This window comes from Leptosomus discolor, chromosome Z, assembly GCF_034619465.1.
Source record: "Leptosomus discolor isolate bLepDis1 chromosome Z, bLepDis1.hap2, whole genome shotgun sequence".
Taxonomy (NCBI): domain Eukaryota; kingdom Metazoa; phylum Chordata; class Aves; order Leptosomiformes; family Leptosomidae; genus Leptosomus; species Leptosomus discolor.
In genome coordinates this window covers 77,087,822-77,112,131 of record NC_141419.1, presented here as the reverse complement: position 1 = coordinate 77,112,131, position 24,310 = coordinate 77,087,822, and the positions used below count along the sequence as shown (strand labels likewise).

Sequence of the window (24,310 nt, the reverse complement as noted above, 5' to 3'; positions counted from 1 at the left end):
TAATGTGTATCAGACTTCTGCGAGATTTAAGACAAGTAGGCAAGATTGCTAAGTGTTTAAGGAAAGAATGTCCTGTCTTCCTTACTCAGTGGAACAGAGATAAAACAAGTTTTTCTTCACTGCAGTAGAGGCTTAAAGCTCTTACAAAGCTTCAGATACAGAGACCACAAACTTCTCCACTTCTTTGCACAGAAGTCTGCCTTTATGATTTTTTCAGAATTTCTGGTGGAGGACAAAGCTCACTTTGCAAACCTTGACCTGAATGGCTTCGTATCTACAGTTGCTAGTTCACAACCCTTTTGTACAGGATGACTTGCTTATTTCTTACCTACGCATAAGACATACTGTCTCCACAAGCTGACAGAGTACATATACACGTCTGGAGTCCGACAGCTACTTTACAGAAAAAAGACACACTACAAAAGATGCAAAATCGAAACATGTAAAGTGGAGCCTCTTGAAGACACTATTACTTTGCTATGATGCATGTACGAATGCTTGTTCCTTGGGACTAAAAGTATTGAGTAAATGCATTTTCCATAGACATCTGCTTGTGAAGTCACCAGGAAGCCTGACCTGTATTTGGATTACAAGTCTTGCATGAAAAATATGCTCAACATTAGAGAATGTGTGTAGTTTTCACTTTGCTAGCTTCTGGATTTTAATCTAGAGACTCTGAAATGCTAATATAGTTCTTATGACCATATTGCCCTCTGATAAATTTTATTTTTCCAAATGAATATTAAAAGATAATTCTCTCTGGAACTGTGTAATCTGAAGAAAAAAAAAAAGGAGTGTTAGGTGAACAGGAGATAAAAGGACAATTTTTTTTTTTTTTTTTTTTTTAAAGCAAAAAGACAAGGTAGTAAAATTATACCAAAGGAAACAAAGCTAGTTAAATTTTATTTTCCAAAACTCCAACCTGGATAAATGTGTTAAATAAACATCCAGAAAACAGTCAGTGCTCACTCTATTAGCAGATGCACAGGTTATTTAACCAAACAAATAACAGTGAAATATTAACAGAATTATTTACATGCGTATTTACAACGTGTTCTTTGTAGTAGCTAACTTTGGGGAAATATTTCCATTTGTTTTTGGTAAGGGGCTCTACTCAGCCTAGCCAGTAACAGATAACAGCAAACAGTACAGCTGAGTTTGGCAACAGTAACAACGGAGTATCCTAGGAAAACTAACTTGGTTATATGGGGTCAAAAAAGAGTAGTGGGCTTCAGAATGTTAGCATTTATGAAATGTAGGCATTTTCTCCAACTACAAAATTAAATCAAGTTACATAAAATTAGAACAATAAAGTTACGAGGGTTGCCTGAAGGTTAGACATGTTAGATTAAAAAAAAAAAAAGAAGAAAAAAAAAATCAAGCACTGCGCATACTCTTGAGAAGCATGGGTTAAAACATAACTACATTCATATAGTCTTGAAGAACACAAACCAAAGCATAGTTTTTGCTTGTACAAGTTGAACATAAGCTTATCTGAACCAAAGATCTTGCAAGCACCTGACTTCCAGAACACTGCTTCCTTTTTCACATATCAACATATAACATGCTTATTGCAGGAAAAAAAAAAAGTCCAGACCTCATATTCCAAAAATATGTTTTTTGGAAAAGGAAGAAAAAGGAAATAAACCCCCTAAAAAACGCTACGCAAAACAAAACCTTCACAAACCACTTCGCGTGATCATGATCTACAGGAAAAATGTGTATTTGTATCATACTCTCCTTAGCAAAAAACCCAAAACAACCCAAAACCCCCTCCATATATCTCTTATATGGTAAAAAGCATGAGTAAATCCGTATATAAAGTAAAAAAAGCAAGCAAGCCATGAAATTTAGATCAAGTTATTCTTCCCTTTTCTCTCTCAAGGGAGATTTTATGGGACATTTTCCCATTAAACTTTAATTTCAATTAGGATAATTTTAAAATAATTTTTATTGCAGCCAAAACATTGTTCATATACCTGTACATAAAATAAACTATGATATATACACAAGATTTTAGGTTACAGGGCATAAGTTTACAATTTTTGGCAGATTCTGTTCAACAAAATGGAAACTATAACTTTAGTACTTGGAGAAACTCAAGTTCCTTATTTTGGTGCAAATGTTTTGTGTCCCCCTGTATTTTAACCATACTTAAACTAGCTTAATAAGCTAACATCAATGTGAAACATCTCACTGTTTTCTCTTATGTTCTGATTCTAGACAGAACTTTTCATATGCTTCTTCAATTTCTGGATCCATCTCATCATCAATGTAATCAAAATACCTAAAAAAAAAACCCAGAACACCAAAGATGTTAAGCTTATGTACAGATTTTCAGAAACATTTATGTAACGTCAAGAATAAATCCATGCTTTATAAACAGCAGTTAACTATGACATTTTCTTAAAAGCAATGAAGAAGAAAAAATCATGGATACTAGGAAAACAAATAAATAGAAACCTCAAAGCAGCATAGATATATACAACAGCTACAGTGTTTTTCACCATGTTAGATCATCTTATGCTGTCCACAGTTTAAAAGGAGTAGTTCCTGAGATGACAGAAAATGCAGTAATGTAATCCAGGTTTTCCAAAATTTAATAATGCATCTGTACCAATCTATTTGCAAAACAACATAATTAGTGTTGTATTAGCGTAATTTTTGGTTGGTCAACATCCTAGCTCAAATACTGCATCAGCTGTCGTCGGTGCACATTAGTCAAAGAATCTATTTAAAAAAAAAACCTGCATTTCTGTTTGTTGGTATGTGAAAGAAGTTAACTTTAATTCACCTCCCTATTGCACCTGCAATGTATTACCTTCTGTTATACGCAATATAATCTGTCTGTATTAGGTCACAGAAAAGACTGGATCTCTTTAACGATAATAAGTATTGCACACAGCGGAGACTACCATAGTTTCAAAATAAACCTGGGAAGTGATGGGCACCATTTTCTTTCTCCCTACAGTTATTGGGAAGTAATGTGTTTCTTCTTTTCTCGAGGTCCAGCTGGAGCGTTCAATCACTATGAACTAGGAAAATGGAGTTGCAGCTTGAACATGATAGTGTATATAATTCTAAACAGCCTTAAAAAAAACCAGCAGCTATTGACTCTCAAAAAGTGTGCACTGATTTCAGGTGTTCAGTTTTATCATCTTCTGCGCCTTAGTTCCAATTGGCACATCTCATCTGCACAGAGGCCAGCCATAAATAGTACGTTTCACACAAAACCACAGTAAATGCCACAGAAACGTACAAGGAAAGTATTTTTTCCTTCAGCATTGTGCATTGAGAAGTAGTCTACATATTTAATTTGTTCCTTCTTTCTTGCAGAAGTGTGGACTTGAGAAAGGACTCAGGAACCCTTCTCCCTGATATCAGTCATGAGAAATAGCTGACAGAGGATCAGCATACATTTGTCTGAGCTCTTCTTAAGCCTTCCAAGAAGGTTTTACAGTCATCTTGCACACAGGTTGACTCAGTCTTCCACATGTCACTCTTCAGATTTGCTCTATTTTTTTACTGCTGTCTCCATTTTGCATTTAATTTGTTCTTCTAAGCACAGAGGTTCACATGGATATTTTTTTTCCCCCTCAGTATGAGCTTGTTGATTTATGATGAAGTTCTTGCCACCTCCCTCAGCTAGGCACGGTCTAAGAGTTTTCTAATTTACTAACTGAAATATTAATCCAGGCCAGCACTCTTACCACATATAAACAGAACCCTGAAAATGTTCTTACATATCAAATCATAATCTGAAAGTCCTCCTTCAACCAGGTGAGCACAAAGCTCAGAGCAATTTATTTTAGACTGTATTTCTTTTACTCCTATTAAATTCTTATAAATCTGCATCAGAAAGACCACATTGCCATCTATTGCTTCCCCCTTTGCCATTAGGTTGCTTTTAATTTTCTCCAGGAATACTGAATAGCCATTTAATTGAGGGAATATGACTTATCCTGAGGAGAGAAACTTAACAACCTCCTCCCTCTGAAAATTTAGTAATCATCTCTAGCTGGGATGCGCATGCACATGAGTCAAATGAATTCAGGTTGCCTCACTACCAACACTTGAAGGTCTGGTGCTTCATTTTGCTTGCAAATCTATTTTTTTTTTTTTAAAATGGAGAAGAGAGTACATTTTTACTTATGCATAAATACCTGAAACTTAACTACCCTACTCAGCTGGATAAAGACAAAATTTGTTTCAAAATTGTGTGATTAGGAAAAATTTCTTTACTGGAAGAGTAGTCAAACATTGGAAGAGGCTGCCCAGGGAAGTGGTGGAGTCACCATCCCTGGAGGTCTTCAAAAAACATGTTGATGTAGCACTTGTAGACATGGTTTAGTGGGCATGGTGGTATTAGGTCAATGGTTGGACTTGATCTTAGAGGTCTATTCCAACGTAATGGTTCTATGAAATACATAACTCCCATTGTAGAGCTAAGTAATAATTACATTATTTAGTTTAATTTTTGTCAAGAATGGGTTCCTAAGTCTGCAGTAAAAATAACTAGTATTAAAAAAAATGCCCTATCACTCAAAAAGAGAACATACGGATCTCCAGGTCCTGACAGATCTGTTCCGTTTTCTTCATATTCTGGAAACAAATCCTCTCTTTCAAGCAGCTCTTGGTATTTTTCTTGGTAATCTGGCAAAGTAATAAAGAGAGTGAGTAATATATAAGACTAGTCCTCTAAATTAACATACATCTATGCAGTTTGAAAATAGTTTATTTAATGAAGCCATAAATGGCATGAAACATACTATAGAAAAAACTCCTGCTACAGCCTTTTCTCAGGACATCAATCGACCTTGAAGAATGATACCTATCTTCTCAGAGAACTTCTCAGATGTCTTTACCTCAAATGATGTCATGCCACACTGTGCTCAGATTACAAAAAACAAAGAAACCAAGGAAAAAACAAATCCATTTGCTAACAACAGACAAACAAAAGATGACTTGGAGATTTCTGGCTTCTTGGAAAGACTAAGTGCTGAGGGCTATGGCACAAAATTTTCTGAACTACATGAACTTAAATATCTATTGTCCATTTCAAACATTTACCATCTTTTAATGCAGAATAAGGCATGTGTTACACAAAGCTAGGAATTCTGGCATAATTTTGTGTCCTGGTTTGGGCTAAACAAGAACTAATTCTGTTTCAGTGCTTTAACTTTTCAGTTAAGTCTGTTCCAACTAACGGCACTTTCTGAAACAGCAGCACGTTTTTCCAGACAGTGACTGCTCCCAGCAGTGATCAGGCCTGATGTTTATAGTTCGTGCCAAGGAATGGTGTGCAGAGAGGCCCTTGCTTGTACTTGTTCTTATGGCGACCAAGGTCACTGCTAAATCTTGTACCCCGTGTTGGGGAGCCGGGAGTGAAAAGGGTCTCAAGCACATAAAAGGTCGCACCTGCAGGGAGGAGCGAACCGGACAGGGGACCCAAACCTGACCAACAGAATATTCCATCCCATACACGGCATATTCAGTATAAAGCTGAGGGATCACAAGGGTCTCGCTCTCTTCTTTGATGGATGACATCTGAGGAGGACTCTGTCTGTTCTTCTGTCGTTGATCCCTGAATCCAGTGCCTGAGTCCAGCTCCTGCATCCCGTCCCTGTCTGCTGCCCAGTCCAGCCTGGGACTGCCCCAGTGCCAGCCCTGCAGTACCAGCAGTAACGTATCGTCATCAGGGTGGGGGGAATTTGGTTCGGTATTGGTTTGCATCTATTTGTACATATTGTATATATTTCATTATTTCCTTATTCTTACTGTTATCTTTTCTTTTATTGTTACTGTTTCATCAAAGCTGGTTTAGTTTTCTTTTCCAAACAGTAAAGTCTCTCTCCCTTGTTCTCTCTCCTTTTCCCTTCTGGGAGGGGAGAGGGGTTAACAGAGAGCGTCTGTCATTTGTCAGTGGCCAGCCCAGCCTCAAACCGTGACATTTTGTCTTTTAAAGTTGTAGGAGTTTCAGACCCTTGAAGAACAACTTCTTGTGTACTTCAACAGGACATAAACTTAATCACAACTTTTTAAAGAAGATTGAGAAGCCTAGTATACTAAGCTTGTGACGTACCTGGATCTGCTGCAGTGAAAGGAATGCCATCAGCAGTGTAAAATGTTGGCTCATTCTAAGAATAAAGTTATACAGAAAGTTATATGCATTCAGAGACCGCTGTTTGCAGTTTTCAGGAATGTGACTGTCTATGAATCAAATTAAATTCACATTAAGGAACTGAAGTGTCTGTACATTCTTACCATAAAATAGTTTGGGTCATTTTCAGGGGTAGCTTCTGTAGGCGGAGAAGTTCCACGAACCCTACCCCAGTTACTTGATCGCAGTTCTACTAGTTTCAAAAGCATATGTTTCACATCTCTGAAATAAAGAGAAACATTAGAAAAGTTAGAATGTTTTGTACTAAGCAAGAAATTCGGCTTCTCTTACATTGCAAACACTAGACAGCTAAATCCCTCCCACAAGCTCTAAAAGGAACAAAATTTGGCCCAGTCTGCAGATAATTTTGAGTTAATTTTTTTCCCCTGCAAGTCTAGATGCTTTATATGTCAATTATGAGATACTCACCCTCTCCACTTCATCTGTGGTAAAGCAGCCCATATGAAACAGAAACTGCTACATTTTTTTTAATCAAGATACCAAACTGGGAGCACAAGTTGAGGAACAAATCCTTTTCTGATAAAAGGAAAGTACTGGGAAAAACAGGGCAATAGTCTTCAAATTGTATTTTAATAATCTCATTTATGCTCCTAACTTTTGCAGTCAACAGTGAGAGGTAATGTGTCCAATACATTACACAACACTTCACATTTCATCCCTAAAATGGAGAAATTGCTTTCTTCTTTTAAGGAAGACCACGGAGAAGTGTCTCATTAATAGATAAATAAACAATTCTCTATTAAAATAACCTTGTGCTTCTGTGTCTTTGAAGCCTTGGCTTGCACTATCAATTTTCTCTGGTTCCTGAAGCAAAATTTTGCTCATCCTCCCTGGTGACAGCTGAATTACAACCCACAGATGCTATGAGCCACCCGATGGCCTCCCTCCATATGGCACAAGATCAGGTCACAAGTGTATAAATCCTCTATAGGTTTTTACCAAGTTTGCAAGAAGCTGAGGATGAAGTACAGCAGAATCAGACAACCTCATGGATACAGTTGATTGCAAATTGAGAGATAGAATACAGTAGCCAACACTCATTTTTTTTTTCCTCCAGACTGCAGTAAGACTGCCAAAAAGGTATGCCCTCCAGAAAAAAAAGCAACGAACCAACCCAACACAAAGCACATTCCACTTTGTCTTTACATTTATAGTGATTTGTATACATGTAATACTGTTAAATTCAGATGTCAGAGCACAAACTGTGAGACACTGCCACTACTGTCTGTCTCTCTATATACTTGCTCTTAGAGCCTAAAGCACTTATGGAAGATTTCAAGACACAAAAGGTTAATTAAAAAAAAAAAATAAATAGAGTGGAACATGCATCTCCTAAAAGATAAAAAAACCCAAACCCAAACACCCTCAATTGATTTTTTTTTTTTTTTAACCTGGGAAGCGACACAAACATCACCTTACTTTTAATAAACACAAGTTTTTAAGATAAATGTTTTGGGCATTTTTAAGGTGTGCTGTTTAATATAAGAACAAAACACTGCACTTTATCTTTTCACCTGCTACAGTTTGCATCCAAGACAATATTTTCAACTCTCTGAATCATTTCTTCCATATCATTCTTTCCTTTTTCTTTCCAGGCATCTTCTAAAACTGAGCCTGCCAACTAAAAGACAAGGGCTTAGTTTTTTTGTTTTCTTTTTTTTTTTTCTTTTTTTTTTTTTTAAAGAAAATGACAAAACTTTAATAAGCTGTCAACAGAAGACATTCGGTAGTAATTCATAACATTCAGAAGCATTGTGTGACTACCTGAGGGCTGACATTCCCAATTGCCGACATCTTTTTGCCAAACAGATTCACAGACCTTGTAAATAGTTTAATTTGACTACAGACAGTACGATAGAGCTCTATGTCTAATGTTTATGTTATGTAGAAGTTCACAGCCACTTCTTTCTTTTCAGAGACCTTATTCTTGCAGACGATGCCACCAGCTTACCTGAGCATAACAAACAGTTTAATAAACTTCAGAAACACTTCAGTCAACTTAGCTAGCATCAGACATGCCAGAGAATTTCATCTGGGTGTATGGAAGAGAAGCCAAGAATTATCTGACCAAGCCAGCCTGAATTTTAATACATAAAATCCATTAGGCTGAAGTTGCTGCCAAGAAAGCTTTAGCAGCACTCTAGAACTGCTGTGGATGAAAGCCTTTTATGTTAAGAATAGGTACTTCCTTGCCCAATAATTGCACAGTAGGAGTTAAATTGGAAAAAATTAGTTTGCCACTATGATCGAAGTTCATAGCAATTCCTGATCTATTCAGCATAAATATTACACGATCCAAAATTCTTGGGACTGGCACCTGGTGATACAAAGGAATAAAATGCAAAGATAAAAGCAAGTATCTTGGTCAGCACTTGTTTGGTATTCCCAGTTTTCTACAGCAGTGCTACCTTGATCCTAGATAATTAGATAATAGCACCAAGAAGGTTTAACAAAACATATTGCAAAGCAAATAGGTGAAAAACCTGTACTATCACTACATTAAAAGGCAACAGGAGACATTTATTGTTTCAGTAGTGAAGCCAGTCTAGCTACAGATACACTCCAACATTTGTAGATACTGTAAGACATCAGAAAACACCTGCATTAAAAAAAACCCCACACCTCTCTTCTGTAACACCTTTTAGATTTAGCAACATGTCATAAAATAATTTAGATCACAGTCTTTTGTTTTAGAATGTGAGGCCAAATAAATATTCCAAGAATATCCACAGAAATAGTAAGACCTTCACTTTCTCTGGAGAATTACTATAAAAAAAAAAATCAGCAGCACTGGAAAGCTTCCTGATTGATGCACTGCTTTTTTTGAAAGGTTCTTCAGTTGGCCTTGTCTCAGGGAATCACTGCCCACATAAGGAATGTGCTCGTTGAATACAACCTCATAATTGCTATGAACTGTTTAAATATCCAAGCTTCAGATGAAGGGTTTAAATTGGAAAATGTAAAACCTCTCTTCCCTATTCATCATATCAAAAGAAGCTGCCAGAATTGGAATTCAATATAGAAGTCTGAAAAACAGTGGAGTGGGAGGAAGGGGGAAGAATGAGGAAAAAACAACTAATCTACCACAAAAAAACAGAAAAAAACTCCAGAAAAATAATCTAGCTTTTAACCTTCATTCCTAAAATACTGTTTTCCCAACTGTGAGTATAACCATGGCTAGCAAAGATAAAAGTTTCTCCCTTTAGAAAGCACAGAGGGTTAGCACAGAGGCTAACAATTTTTTTAAGACAAAGTAATACTTATGAGCAAAGCAGTTTGTTTCATCATGAAAGAGAAATACATCTATTTCTACAGCAGTAACAATACAGACAACACAGTATGAAATAACTTGTATCAAGAACCTTTTACTGCAAAGTGGTAGACCCAAACTACTGAGTGTCCTCCAGAACAGAGAACAAACCTCAAACCCCACAATTCATTCGAGTTGGTTACAGTTTTCTCCCACACCAGAAGCAGCAAAAGGAGACCTGAAGGGACTGCTTACTCCTTTGCACCTTGGCTTCAGCTCTATTGCTTTTGCATATATACAAATAGCCTCACATTTTGCTTTTAAAGCAGTATGTTACTTTTTTGTGGGCTAAATTTCTTAACTGTACTAAGAAAAAAAAAAGTACAGCTTGCTCTGCTAATGATGTAATGCATAAAACCCTATAAACACGTTCTCACTTGCAGTCTCCCCCACTCCTCCCCAAGACAGGAAGGAATTTTCTTTTCCTTTTAGAACTACTGTCTCACCTTCAGCAGTTTCACTGCACATATTAAGTTACTGTCCACAGGATTAGAGAAGAGCGCATTTAGTAATTCCCGAAGGCCTTCTTGAAGAATTTCTGCTCGCGTTACCTGTCCCTTTGTTCCTTTAATCTGCAAAATATATATATAAAAAAAAAAAGTAAGAGACTTAGGTTTTAGAAATTAATTCAGACACATTTTCCTCTCTTGAACACTGCGTGATTTGCTTGTGATAAACATAGCTGAGCTTGTTTGTTGGAAGAACATGCCAAATACTGTAACTATTTTAGAACACAGACTTTGAGTAATATCCTTACAGTTCTGACAACGCACGTCCAGCATTTTGTTTCTTTGCTAAAAAATTGCTAAGAAAAGCTACCAAATGCCTAGCAAATGGTCCACAAAATGCCGAATTCCCAGAACCCCATGCTCTTTCCCATACAACGTTACATATTCTCTACAGCTGTAGTGGCTCACTTCTAGAAGGCACTCTTTATGTATTAAAAAAATTATAGAAAATAGTTTAAAAATAAATGGTATACTCTACAGAACTGGACACCTCCCCCTCCGCAAATCTTTTGCAAACCTTCCTTTTTACTTCTAGCAAGTGAGAAGCACATTTCAAGGCCCACTTATGAACAGAAATGGAAGAATCAGAGAATTATTTTCTTTCCTCATGCCACAGAATATTTTTATAGCATCTGCTTAAATCCAACTATTGAAATAATCCAGTCAAAAATATATTTTCAAGTAAACTACAGCAGTTAGCGAACTTACTGAACGCACAAGTATAAAAGTCAAAGAAGTTTTAAATGAACAGAGACTTTTTTTTTTGTACATACCAGAGATACCAAAAAAAAAAAATCTAAATCCCAGATTTCATGCTTGGCATAAGCCAAGGACTCAGCCTTCAGAAGGAGTATCTTTAAAGGTCTGCATTTTTAATCGCTCATTTTAATGATTTCCACATCTTCCTCAAGGGTTTGATAATAGCTCCTGTTAGTGGCTGAATACTGAATTACATGGGTTATTGATCCCATTCTGCTCCTGCTCAGTGGGAACATTTCCTATACGGGTCAAGTGTAGTCATCTGAGGGTTTTGCCAATTACAAGAAAATACGAAAAGCTTAATTCCAAAGGTGGTTTATGGTGGGTTCTTTTTATGAATTCTTACACTTTTTTTTTTTTTTTTAAAAAAATCTTTGTACACTTCTAATGGTCTTGTCTTTTTTGTTTCTCTGTTTCTTGGACACACATTACAATGAAACTGTTCTAAAGTTCTTTTACTTTATTCATAGAATCATAGAACCATTAAGGTTGGAAAAGACCTCTAGTATCATCAAGTCCAACCATCAACCCATCACTGCCATGACCAAAAGTCACTTCCAGGGATGGTGACTCCACCGCTTCCCTGGGCAGCCTGTTCCAATGTTTGACTACTCTTTCAGTAAAGAAATTTTTCCTAATATCCAATCTAAACCTCCCCTGGTGCAACTGAAGGCTGTTTCCTTTTGTCCTATCACTTGTTACTTGGGAGAAGAAACCAACCCCCACCTCAGTACAGCCTCCTTTCAGGCAGTTGTAGAGAGTGATGAGGTCTCCCCTCAGCCTCCTCTTCTCCAGGCTAAACCACCCCAGGTCCCTCAGCCGCTCCTCACCAGACCTGTTCTCCAGACCCTTCACCAGCTTTGTTGCCCTTCTCTGGACACGCTCCAGCACCTCAATGTCCTTCTTGCAGTGAGGGGCCCAAAAGTGCACACAGCATTCGAGGTGCGGCCTCACCAGTGCCCAGTACAGGGGCACAATCACCTCTCTACTCCTGCTGGCCACGCTGTTTCTGATACAGGCCAGGATGCTGTTGGCCTTCTTGGCCACCTGGGCACACTGCTGGCTCATGTTCAGCCGGCTCATGTCAACCAGCACCCCCAGATCCTTTCCCACCAGGCAGCTTTCCAGCCACTCCTCCCCAAGCCTGTAGCGCTGCGTGGGGTTGTTGTGAGCCAAGTGCAGGACCCGGCACTTGGCTTTGTTGAACCTCATAGCATTGGCCTCAGCCCATCGATCCAGCCTGGCCAGATCCCTCTGTGGAGCCTTCCTGCCCTCAAGCAGACCAACTGGTGTCACCTGCAAACTTACTAAAGGTGCACTCGATCCCCTTATCCAGGGGGATACTGATATTGAACAGAACTGGCCCCAGTACTGAGGCCTGGGGAACACTGCTTGTGACTGGCCGCCAGCTGGATTGAACTCCATTCACCACCACTCTTTGGGCCCGGCCATCAAGCCAGATTTTCACTCAGCTTAGTGTGGACCTGTCTAGGCCATGAGCTGCCAGCTTCTCTATGAGAATGCTGTGGGAGACTGCGTCAAAGGCTTTACTAAAATAGAGGTGAACAACATCCACAGCCTTTCCCTCATTGACTAGGCGGGTCACCTGGTCATAGAATATTAGGTTGGTTAAGCTTCATAAACCCACGCTGGCTGGGCCCAATCCCCTGGTTGTCCTGCTCATGTCATGTGATGGCACTCAACATGATCTGCTCCATAACCTTCCCTGGCATCAAGGTCAGACTGACAGGCCCGTAGTTCCCCAGATCCTCCTTCCGGCCCTTCTTGTGGATGGGCATCGCATTGGCAAGCCTCCAGCCATCTGGGACCTCCCCTGTTGACAAGGACTCCTGATAAATGATGGAGAGTGGTCTTGCCAATTCCCTCAGTACTCTAAGGTGGATCCCATCCATCCCCATAGACTTGTCCAGGTGGCATAGCAGGTCATTAACTGCTTCCTCCTGGATTATGGGGGATTTATTCTGCTCTCCACCCCTGTCTTCCAGCTCAGGGGGCTGATTACCTTGAGGATAACTGCTCTGATTATTAAAGACTGAGGCAAAGAAGGCATTAAGTACCTCAGCCTTTTCCTCATCCTTGGTGGCAATGTTCTCCCCCACATCCAACAGAGTATGAAGATTCCCCTTGGTTCTCTTTTTGTTGTTAATGAATTTGTAAAAACATTTTCTGCCATCTCCTACGGCAGCGGCCATCTTGAATTCCAGCTGGGCTTTTGCCTTTCTAATTTTCTCTCTGCATGACCTAATGAGATTCCTGTGCTATTGAGTTGCCTGCCCCTTCTTCCAGAAGTGGTAAACTCTCCTTTTTTTTTTTTCCTGAGTTCCAACAAAAGTTCCTTGTTCAGCCAGGCTGGTCATCTTCCCCACCGGTTCGTCTTTCAGCACACAGGGCCAGCCTGCTCCTGCGCCTTCAAGATTTCCTTCTTGAAGAATGCCCAGCCTTCCTGGACCCCTTTGCCCTTCAGGACTGTCTCGCAAGGGACTCTGTCGACCAGTGTCCTGAAGAAGATGAAATCTTTCCCTCTCCCTTTAGCATAACACCTCAAATTATATTCCATTTCAGCGTTTACCTAAAGACAACAAAAAATTAATGAAGCACTACCTGACATGCAACTTCCTTCTTACCTCCAGGTTAAGGTAAAGTTCAGCTAAGAACAGCACAAAGGCGTGAAATTGTCTCCGAGTAGTCTCATTCCCTTTAGTAGCTTCATCTCTATTTTCATACTCTGTTCGACACCTGTAAACATTAAAACAAAATCATATCACCTGTAGGCATCCCAAAATATGCAACATGCTACTTATTTAACAGAATGCTAAGAAGTTATGAACTGAATGCTGGGAAGTATGATTTGTGAAGGAAATGAGAGGACTCCACAAAGGCACTGTGGATTTGTGTCCTTTTAGATGAATACACATGATTACATGATGATGTTTTCAAGTACTAATACATCTAAGACAGCAAAATTAATAGACCAAATTACAACAAGTAAAAACTAAAAGACAGTTACACAGTTTATACATCAGAATATGGGTCCAGGAAGTTTTAACACAGGCAGCCAAATGTCCACAGAAATACAGTGGATATACTCTGAAAGACATTTTCCCCCTTTCAGGGTGCTGGCCACATTGTCTTAGATGCCTGTGCACTCACTCAATAACTTCTTTATCTCACCATTTTAAGTGACAGTGATAAATAATGCACGGCACCAAGCTGAGTGGTGCAGTCCATACGCTGGAGGGCACGGAGGCCATCCAGAGGGACCTTAACAGGTTGGAGTAGTGGGCCTGTAAAAACCTCATGAAGTTCAACAAGGTCAAGTGCAAGGTCCTGAACCTGGGTCGGGGCAACCCCAAGCTCAAATGCAGGCTGGGCAATGTGTGGATCGAGAGCAGCCCTGAGGAAAAGTACTGGGGGTGCTGGTGGATGAAAAATGGAAGAGGAGCCAGCAAAATGCACCCACAGCCCAGAAGGCTAACTGCATCCTGGGCTGCATGAAAAGAAGTGTGACCAGCAGGTCAAGGGAGGTGATTCTGCCGCTCTACTCCACTCCGGTGAGACCCCCCCACCTGGAGTGTTGTGTATGGCTCTGTGGTGCCCAGACACGGACCTGCTCAAGTGGGTCCAGAGGAAGAATACGAAGATGATCAGGGGCTGGAGCACCTTCCCAATGAGGACAGGCTGAGAGAGTCGGGTTTTTCAGCCTGGAAAAGAGAAGGCTCCAGGGAAACCTTATAGCGGCCTTCCAGTACCTGAAGGGGGCCTACAGGAAAGGTGGGGAGGATGAGTACTGATAGGATTAGGGGCAATGGCTTTAAACTGAAAGAGAGTAGACTTAGATTATATACTAGGAAGAAGTTCTTCACTGTGAGGGCAGTGAGGCACTGGCACAGGTTTCCCAGAGAAGCTGTGGCTGCCCCCTCCCCGGTAGTGTTCAAGGCCAGGCTGGAATCTGGTCTAGTGGAAGGTGTCCCTGCCCATGGCAGTGGGGTTGGAACTAGGTGATCTCTAAGGTCCCTTCCAACCCAAACCATTCTGTGATTCTCCAATTTAGATATAAATACAAATACAGAGGATTAAGATGACATGGCAGTGAGGTAATTTTTCTAGTATTCAACAACTGTGCCAAAAATATACAAGTTTACAGAGCAGTTAAAAAGCAGAGTTAAAAAATATGAGATAAAGTGAAAACCAGACAACTTCTAATGTATTCTCAATGTTTATGTAACAGATTAAGATGCAGCGGAGAAATTGAAAAATCTAAGGAGCTGAAATACAAAATCCAAGGTAGAAACTTGGGCTGATAAACAGAAGAGGAGGTCTCTGTGGTCATATTGTTAGGCTGCTAATGCCCACCCACCCCACCCCTCAATTCCATCAATATTAGTAATAATAAAAAAAAAAAAGCAACCTTAAATTCATGGCTTCAGGGCACTAAAAAGAACATTATATATTGGGTTGGTTTAAATAACAGTAACCAGATAATCCAACATTAACAATGATTTCCTCTATGTTCAAGTTACAAACATAGTTAAAAAACCAGAAGACAAAAGTCATAATTTTGATAGCAAAAAGGCTCATCTGCTTTGGGACAAGGGAAAAAAAATATTTTCAGCATCTTCATAAGGTACCACTCCCAATAAAAGACCATCAGAATGCACTGCTGTTAAAGTTTATTGTGATTTTGCTCCTAAACGCAGGTAGAATAAGCAAAACTTTTAAAATAAGAAGCAAGCCTGAAGCTTAGAAAGCTCAAAGTCCTTAAAGAAAAAAAGGCTGATTTCTAAAGAATTCTGAATTAGAGTGTACTAGTCCTTCAAAAGTCATGCAGTAAGATTTAAAAGGAAATATACCCATTTAAAAAACGTTGCATTTTTGTCAACTACAAAGTCTAATCTAACCGTAAGCCCCCAGAACTCTATAGTAACTGAAAACTGAAGAAATTTATCCTTCTGGATTTTATGTATCTACTTCACAGATACAAAGTCAGTTAACTGATCAATGAATAAGCAACTCCAGCTGGAAAAGTAATTAAAAGAAAAAACACAATGAAGTAAGTCCTGGCAAGAGTCATAGGACAAGGACAGTACATGTACGTTCATTTAGTATACTTTTAAAGTTGACTAGCTTTCAAGTTTACCCTGTAATTTGGGATCAGCCTAAGATACTCTGTTTAAAAGAGCCTACAGAACTGCGAATGAAGTCCTATTTCCATATTTAAAATACATGTATTTGATATCCAGCATGTACCTGTACTTTAATGATCCTCAACCTAAACTTCTACTGTAAATACATACCTCTCTGCACACAACGTTAAGAGTTACATACAAAATAGGAAGACATGTAACCTGAGAAAGTAATAGGCTTAAAATGACGTGCTGATACTGACCTTTGAAGTAACAACTGTCGGAAGTTCCCGCTTTGTGGACTAATGGTTAGATGGTGAGATAGATAGTTACACAGCCGTGCTCCCATGTAGGAAAAATTTGGAACAGATGTGGCCTTTCAAAATAAAAGTGGAAAAATAAATTTTTCATAGAACTAATGATTGGGCTATCAGGAAATATCTTTAAAATATTTTTTGAAAACTGTGTTTAACACAGTTGATTAGACAACTTAAGAGCAGAAGATTAGTAATTACTATTTGTCATGTTAATTTTTGCATCTCAAACACTTGGCTATATGCATTTCAGCACTTAAAAGGTCATCATACGGTGATTTTGTGACTTTAAGAAAACCACCACCATTATGCCATGTGTCCTCAACTGTACTTCTCCATTATAATCTACAACCAAAGCATGTCTGAAAGTCACCTACGAACTGTTTACAACTTTTCAGGGGCATGCACTCTTTCGAGGAGCAATGATTACATTAAAACAAAATATAAAAAAGTTGCCTTCATTCTGACTAAGAGCTGTTTATCCCAGAATCTATTTTTGGCAATAGTGAATGCCCAGAGAAAGAGCAGAAGAACATGGCAAGTAAAGATGCATACTTTCTCCTGTACATGCTCCAGCAATTTGCAGAATAGCAAACCCCTGATTCAGAGGTTAAAATTGTATCATTACAGCTAATAGCTCTTAATGGCTCCTTTTTTCTAAAAAAAAAAAAAAAAAAGTCCTGTTACTGTTGGAACACTTACACTTGTCATCTAAAAACAGGTGGTAGCAATGAAATTCCACAATGTAAGTTATGCACTGTCTGAAAAATATTTTGCTTAAAAGCTGATACTTTTTTCCACCTCTTGAAATTCTTGAAGTAATTGGGAATTCAATAGTGTCTACATTCAATCTCTCATAGAACTTAATGCAGAACATCCCCTTATTTTGTCAATTTACTACTGTTCACTTGCTTTGAACTCTCTTTAACAACACCTAAATTTGAGATTATTTCTCAGATAAATCTCAGTGAAAAGAGGTTATGAAAAGCATCAGCTCTACTAAAAAGAAAACAGGGATACTAAGAATTCATTAAACTTCTCATACAGCTTTATCATCTTTGAACATTCCTTTTACATCTTGATCATCTATCAGCACTATAGATGTGCTTGCACACTTCTGCTTCTAACATGTCTGAAGAAAGTATCTTGCCATTAGCATGTCAATGCATTATAGCTAGTTACCTTCTACAGTCAGAGAAAAATATGTACTCAATGTAACTGTACTATGTGCATAAAGTCACGGGAAAAAACTGAAGTGTCTTTGGAAGACAGAAATTTAATTAAGATAATCAAATATAATCTAGTTTCCAGTAAGAGGCATACAAAATAGCTAATGAGCTTTTTGGTGCTTTGGTTCAATCAGTTGCTTGGAGAAGAAGAGGTGCCCCCTTTTATATAAGGCAAAATACATTGCTTAAATTAAAGCTCTCTTTCCTAACAAAAAAACCTCAAACTAAACACACACATACAAATTCTTCAAACCTCATCTGTATTTTCTAAACATTATCCTCCTAATTAGTTGGTCTGTATTTGTGGTTGCATCGAATACTGGAACAATTAAATTTTAGGCATTATGACCTGGTATAAAAAAATCCACACCTTCTTAATAACCAATCACTAAAGTGCAGTATCATCTTCCCTGAATTATTGTTGCTGGCAATCCCAGTTTATCTCAGACTCAAAAAAGTCACAATCCAATCATGGATCTACCAATACATATCTTGAGAAATATTAGTTGCTATAACTACAAAATGGTCAAGATTCTCAAGCTATGAAGTGAGAGTGATCAACTTTCGGAAAACAGGAGAACTGGTACTTTACTCTGTCCAGAGAAATAAATGTATTAAGAACACAGGGAAGTATATAGTTAACAGAGATAGGCTAGAATACTTGACACACATGAAGGGAAGACTGCACAGCACTCTGGTTTCCTTCATTTTAGTCTTCTTCCTTCATAAACCTAGCATCTGTAAGTCTGCCTCTTGGGTTAAATTAACATCACCAAAGTAGATGCTTATAAACATACTTCAGCAACTTTAATTGTTTTGTGATAAGCCTGGAAACAAACTTGAGCCTCTGGCCAAGACAGAAGAATAATAAGCACAGTTGATTTACACTCAAACACTATCCTATCTCAACATACAACAAAACTAAAATGTGATGCTTTTGGATACTAGCACAGCTGTTTTGTGCTAAGTTTTATTTCCCACATACTTTCAGACTGGTAACACTAAACACTTCTCAGCTGAGGAAGGCACAGCCAACCCCACACTGGACTTGTTTTTAAATAGGGAGAGAGAGGAAGAGGCCACATTAAAGACCTTAAACAAGAGCCAATATGTTTAACATACATGAAGTTAAAAATGGGAAAAATTTCTCCTTTGTCTGGTCCAACAGAGTTATAACAAATATGTTAATTTTTTTTTTAACTATCCTCCATGTGTTCAAATAAAGGATGGGAAAATGACGCTGACAAACACAGCATAGACAATATCTAAATTGTTCTGAATTAAATGTGCATCAATTCTGCGTGATAATAAGAAGAGACTCTACAGCTCTCTACAACGACCAACCAGTCACGCAGTTGCTACATACGCCAGATTAAAATATTCTGCAGTAGCTGAACTTAAAAGGTGATTTCAGTGTTTGCACTCTTCAAGGTAGAATTTGAAAGCAACCAACGCAGGAAAGTGAGACACCCAATGTAATAAATAGCAAGCACAAGTGTGACTTCATTCTCTGCAGCGACCCCAAAAGACAGTAACAGCCACTCATTTGCCAAGCAACACATATTAAGCTGTTCTTTCCAATGGCTCCCCCAATTAGTACAGAGTTCAACTCAAGGTCTCTGTCCTCATTTCCACAGCCATCAATGGGACCGGACCTAGTTACCATTAGACAAGCTTTCCTTCCCTCCAGTTATACTGTTCTGAAATAGGTGTATTCCAAATGAAGAAGAAAGCCTGCCAATAAAGGAGCATTTCCCAAAGGGTGATGTGTACAGTAGGCATAAACTTAATTTTTTAAAATACGAAGGAATTAAATGTATCTTAGTATTATGAATTTTTTTTTTTTGCAGGATACAATAAAAACGTACAACTCTTAACATTGCTTAAGAGTTTCTTCAATCTCCACTATATAAATACAGCAATTAAAATATAATTCCCTTTATTTAAGTGCTGTAATTGCAACTCTAGTATGGAGCTGAACTCTCTCCAGGAGATCCAAATACACAACAAAGGAAACAAGAGTCGATTGGGGAAATTTATCAACCATCCAGGTATCCCACACTTGAGCTACTATTTCAATTTAGTGAGCAAAAAATCATTCGCTGTATGTTTCAGTCTAAAAAGAAAACTTCAAATCATTAAGATCCCATGTAGATACAATTACGTAACAAATACTGGTATGCATATCTCGGACACTAGGTAACAAAGACATAATAGCCATGTTGTATGACAGAATACACCGGCTACCTGCTGATAGATGAGTTCAACAAGTTCTTGTAAAGCTTCATCGGCAGTGACCCAGCCATTCAGTGTTTCAGCAAACTGCTCTATTTCAGTTTCAAAACAACCTGGTTGCTCGGTGAGGTGATTTAGGAAGTCTTGTACATACTCTGCCAAAGTCAGATAGCCATCATCTCTATCTTCAAAGGAAGAATCCTACAGCAGTGAAAGAATTTAAAAAGAACCCAAAATCATGTTGTTACACTTACTATGTCCAGAAGTAACCATAGTCGTGAGTCCTTGCATACTTGATAGTGATCTTTATTACATGGTTCACTTCAAGAGTTTTAGAGAGCATAGACCTCAAAGCATCAGAAAGCTCCATTAGTTCTACCACTTTAAGAACCAGGTAACATGTTTTTACAGAAATTAGGCTCTCCCAGCAAAATACATCAAAAGACACATTAAAAAGAAATCAGTTTGCCAAGTTGGGTGCAAGATTAACTAACAAACTAATAAGTAAGTACATAGGTTAGGAATAAAACTACCAAACTGAGGCTCTACATGCATTCCTGATATGCACACAAACTGTGCTGCAGATATGTAACTGTAGAAGGAAGAATAACCGAAAATTCGAAACAAAGTATTCTGGGCTTACACAGTGTGTATACCGTTCCAAAAAATGCATAAGGGCGAGAAATTACAGAAATACAATAAATACAATCTAGTGTTCTGATGTAGAAAGTATAGCCAGGAAAACTGATCAAGTCAGCAAATTTGCACCTCTTGGCAATGGATGAAACATTACAAGGCATGAAATGAAACTATTCAAATGCTGTTGCATTAATTTGGAGCTACTGAGTTTAAAAACCAGACAGTAAACACACCCGCTCCCTAAAGAAAGGATGAGCTAGCACAATACGACTTCATCGATGTTTATGCTCCTGCTGATAGAACAGAAAGCTGCTAAGTTTGTCCATTCAGAAATGAATGTATGTAACAGTCTCTAAAGTCAATACTGTTCTGGATGATTATAATGCTAGTATATGAGGGGAATAGCAAAGAAAGCAGCACACTTTGTGATGTCACTAGCAATAGCACACTACAAATAATTCACTTTGTCACCCCACAGAAAGATTGTGAAAAGCATCTCCTAGATTTCAGAAGTGCAAGCAGGAGCCTGAAGAGGGACTGTTAAAGAAATTACTTTAATTAGCGATTCAAGACATAAGGGTAACACTGAATATCAGAATTATCAACTGATCTACTATTTAAAAAGAAAAAGATCTAAAATATATCTACTGTAATGAAAAATTGAGCTAAAAATGATGCAACGCTTTTTCTTTACTTAGTGGACAAAAATACATTATAAAGCTTATAATCACATTCTCCGTATCTCCAACACACCTCCCTAAATGAGGGTATGTTATTTACTCTCTGTCTTCAAAATGCCTCAGTCTCTACTCTACTGTGAGGCAACACGGATCTGTGGAAGACTTATCTGGATATGAACTGTGGAGAAAGACAGATATACATTGGTGAAAATAAAGTACTCACATTAATTTCATGACCTGTGAAGAAAGTGTGGGGAAAACCACAGATTTTCCAACATTCTTCAAAGACCCATGTCATAAGGGGATACAGCTTAAGGTAATGGGGGACACATTAGTACAACAGAAGAAAAACTAGAAATGTTTAAGTAACTAGAATGTTTGCCCAGTGAACTATACTGAAGACAGTTACTTAATGTTGCCCATCAGAAACAGGAAAAAAAAAAAAAAAGGGTTTATGGAAATGGTAGCAAGTTGTAACTACTCATGAGGATAAAGCCTCAATGAACTGATCCGATCTGGTTTTGTTTTGTGCTGGGGATTGGAGCAGAGGAACTTCAGAGGTCCTTTCCAGTCTAAAGTATTCTATGATTCTAATGCTTTGGAGCATGTAAAGACAAAGAATAAAAGCTAACAGGCCTACGTGTAACTTGCTAAATATTCTATATCTTTAAAGGAACTCTACTTTTACTAAGCAATTTCAAATAGCCTAGGAAAAGTTCTGTACAATAAACTTAAACTATTTTGTTCCACGAGACCACGACATTATTGTGCAGCAATTGCAGCTTACCCACAATACACCTGAACTAGCACCTCTCCAAACAACCTGTTTGAAAAACTCTCCAGCCAGGTTGCAGGGAATGCAATTGCTGTAACTAGTACAAGAGGCTGCTCTGACAGCCATCAGGTTTTTAAGAGATACTCATTCAGCAGGGGAAGGTGGCTTCCTCTCACACTCACCCGGTAAGAACTCAACCTTGCATGAGAATGTCCTTGTTTTGGAAGAGGCCCCAATAACATTTGGTTTATAATGAAGAGGCTAACATTAAGAGTTATTAGCTATTTAGCTTCATTTTAAACAGAACGAACCACTTTGAGTTAGAATGTTGTGTGATTTAGTACGCTGTTTGCTTAGCCTTACTTAGCACGAGTAGCCAGATTTGCTGAAGCCTTCGGCGGCAAGCTGTAAACTTTCACCTAGATCTACTGGATGTGTATGGAGCTTGCATCCATTCAAGCAAGACAAGGCCTCCAGAGTCAGCACAAACCTGAAGGTAATGAGGCTTCAAGGCTGCCACCATCAACAGCAGGTGCAACTAGCCAAAGTAAGGGCCTGCCTGGAGACAGTGGAATAGGAATCCAGTAAGGGGTCAGAAGGTGTCAGAGGATCTGAGCCCAGGACCAGCGTTGGACCAAAGGGCGTATGAGCAGCACGTGAAGGGTGGCTGCACAGTTTATAAGGGTATAAATGCCCAGGCACTTCTTTGTTTGGGGTCTCTCTCTGTGGGCTGATCCTGCTGCTGTACCATTCTATTACATTATTTATTTTTGTACAATTTGATACCTGAAACTCTGCTTCAGGAAACGTAGCGTTTGGACCGTATTTCTTTAACAGCTAAACACAGAGGCTAAACTCTGTACCATTCATACCCGTACTAAATATGCAACTCCAAAGACAGTCTAGGTTTTAGTAACTATGCCAGGGAACAGAACGAACAGAAAGAAAAATGAATAATTCAAACATTATAATAAAGTTGTATATTGCTAAATTAGTAACACTCGATACTTTAAGAAACTAATTAAATTTAGCTCAGTAACTTCTAGGCCTAAACCTCTTGCATTTCTCATTGCCAGATTCTAGGATTTAACAGAGAAGACAGCACCATGTACTGTATCAACTGAAGGAAAACAAAGCAAATTCCTCTTGATTATTTTTAAACAGCAGCTGTCTAACAGTAGGCTATAAGCTTACACATTCATTATAAATTTATGATTCAAAGCCATGAAAGTCAACTAGAAATTCTGCCTTGATTTCAATGATTTTTCAGTCAAGCCAACATTGTCTAATCCTTCTCCTTTATATTTGATAGCTATAGGATGGGATCCGGGATTATTTGCAACAGGAGAGTCACCAATTTAAAGATTATACCTTTGCCTCTCTTCCACTAAGGGTCAGTTCATGAGTTTCAATACATGACAATGAAAAGGCTAAATAGATACTAAAACTGCTCAGATTTACATAAGGATAAAAATCAAAGTCTATAGAAAAGATCCATGAGCCAAGTCTGCTCTTGGGCTCTGTTTCTGTACATGTGCTAATTAAGTGGTAATTATACCTGATAAGTATTCACAACATTTCCCCTTAGGAACTTAATCACCAGTAATTTATCATTGATTTGATTTCTCTTCAGACTTCTTAGGAATAAGCTTTTTTCCACCCCTTCAGATCATATGCACTGAACAAGTTTATTGTAAAGTTATTAAAAACAAGTACAAAGACTGTTGCATATATACAAAATCATCTACCCATGCTGCATGAGTGTGACACCCTCATGCTTGGCTGAACATGTAAAACCAACACAAAGGCTGCTTAGGCTCCTTTTGGACATTAAGTTGAAAAAACCCCAAAAGAAAACATGGGGTGGGGGGATTCCACCTAAGTTAATACAAATCTCACTCGTAAAACTATGAAGTGAGAACATCATTATGCCCTTCTGATGGAGCAACAGCTGTATTATTGCCATACACCCATGCCAGAGAACAAGTCTGACGTTTCCTGTGACCGATTCTACTGCAGACGTCCACAACTTCCAATGAGATGGCCAGCCGTATGCAAACAGAGAATGCCAGAGAGGTCTCTCTTCTCTGAAGTCCTGGTAAAGTTTTTTTGAAAATTCTAGTACGCCTCGTATGCTGTACCATTAGACTATCTTCACTGGTAACTGATAGATCCGATACGCAAACCTAACTGGAAATTAACTAATCTAGTAATCAAATGTTATATGGACACACATAATAGTTACAATAATGTTACAATCAAACAAGAAATCAACACTTTATTTTCAAAACAGTAAATGCTTAACAGGAAGCCTACTGTGTACTTTGTAAGAGAAATGTGAGATTTTAGATCTAAAAATTCCAGGGAACATTATAAACGATAGCTAAAGCATTAATTTTAAGTCAGAAAAAGAGAATCTTCTCAAAACTTTGTTTTTATTTAAATTTTAAAACTCATCATCAAAATCTATGTAATAGTAAACTGTGTGCTAAATTTCTTATTTTTAATCCAAGTGAGACCAATTTATGAAATTAA

General features: G+C 38.3%; 1 protein-coding gene across 3 annotated transcripts in view; it reads right to left on the bottom strand.

Annotated features, from left to right (window-relative positions):
- Window positions 1–886: 886 nt before the first annotated feature.
- PAIP1 (poly(A) binding protein interacting protein 1) overlaps window positions 887–24,310 on the bottom strand; it is a 30,869-nt gene continuing 7,445 nt past the window's right edge. For all 3 annotated transcript variants that reach the window (XM_086479285.1, XM_086479284.1, XM_086479283.1), the window contains 9 exons: window positions 19,694–19,882; window positions 16,167–16,279; window positions 13,405–13,516; window positions 9,938–10,063; window positions 7,696–7,802; window positions 6,265–6,382; window positions 6,083–6,137; window positions 4,560–4,653; window positions 887–2,287 (listed from right to left, as the gene is read on the bottom strand). In XM_086479285.1, the coding sequence (XP_086335411.1) occupies window positions 2,194–2,287; window positions 4,560–4,653; window positions 6,083–6,137; window positions 6,265–6,382; window positions 7,696–7,802; window positions 9,938–10,063; window positions 13,405–13,516; window positions 16,167–16,279; window positions 19,694–19,882 (1,008 nt within the window). In that variant the 3' untranslated portion in view covers window positions 887–2,193. The remainder of the gene's footprint in view (window positions 2,288–4,559; window positions 4,654–6,082; window positions 6,138–6,264; window positions 6,383–7,695; window positions 7,803–9,937; window positions 10,064–13,404; window positions 13,517–16,166; window positions 16,280–19,693; window positions 19,883–24,310) is intronic.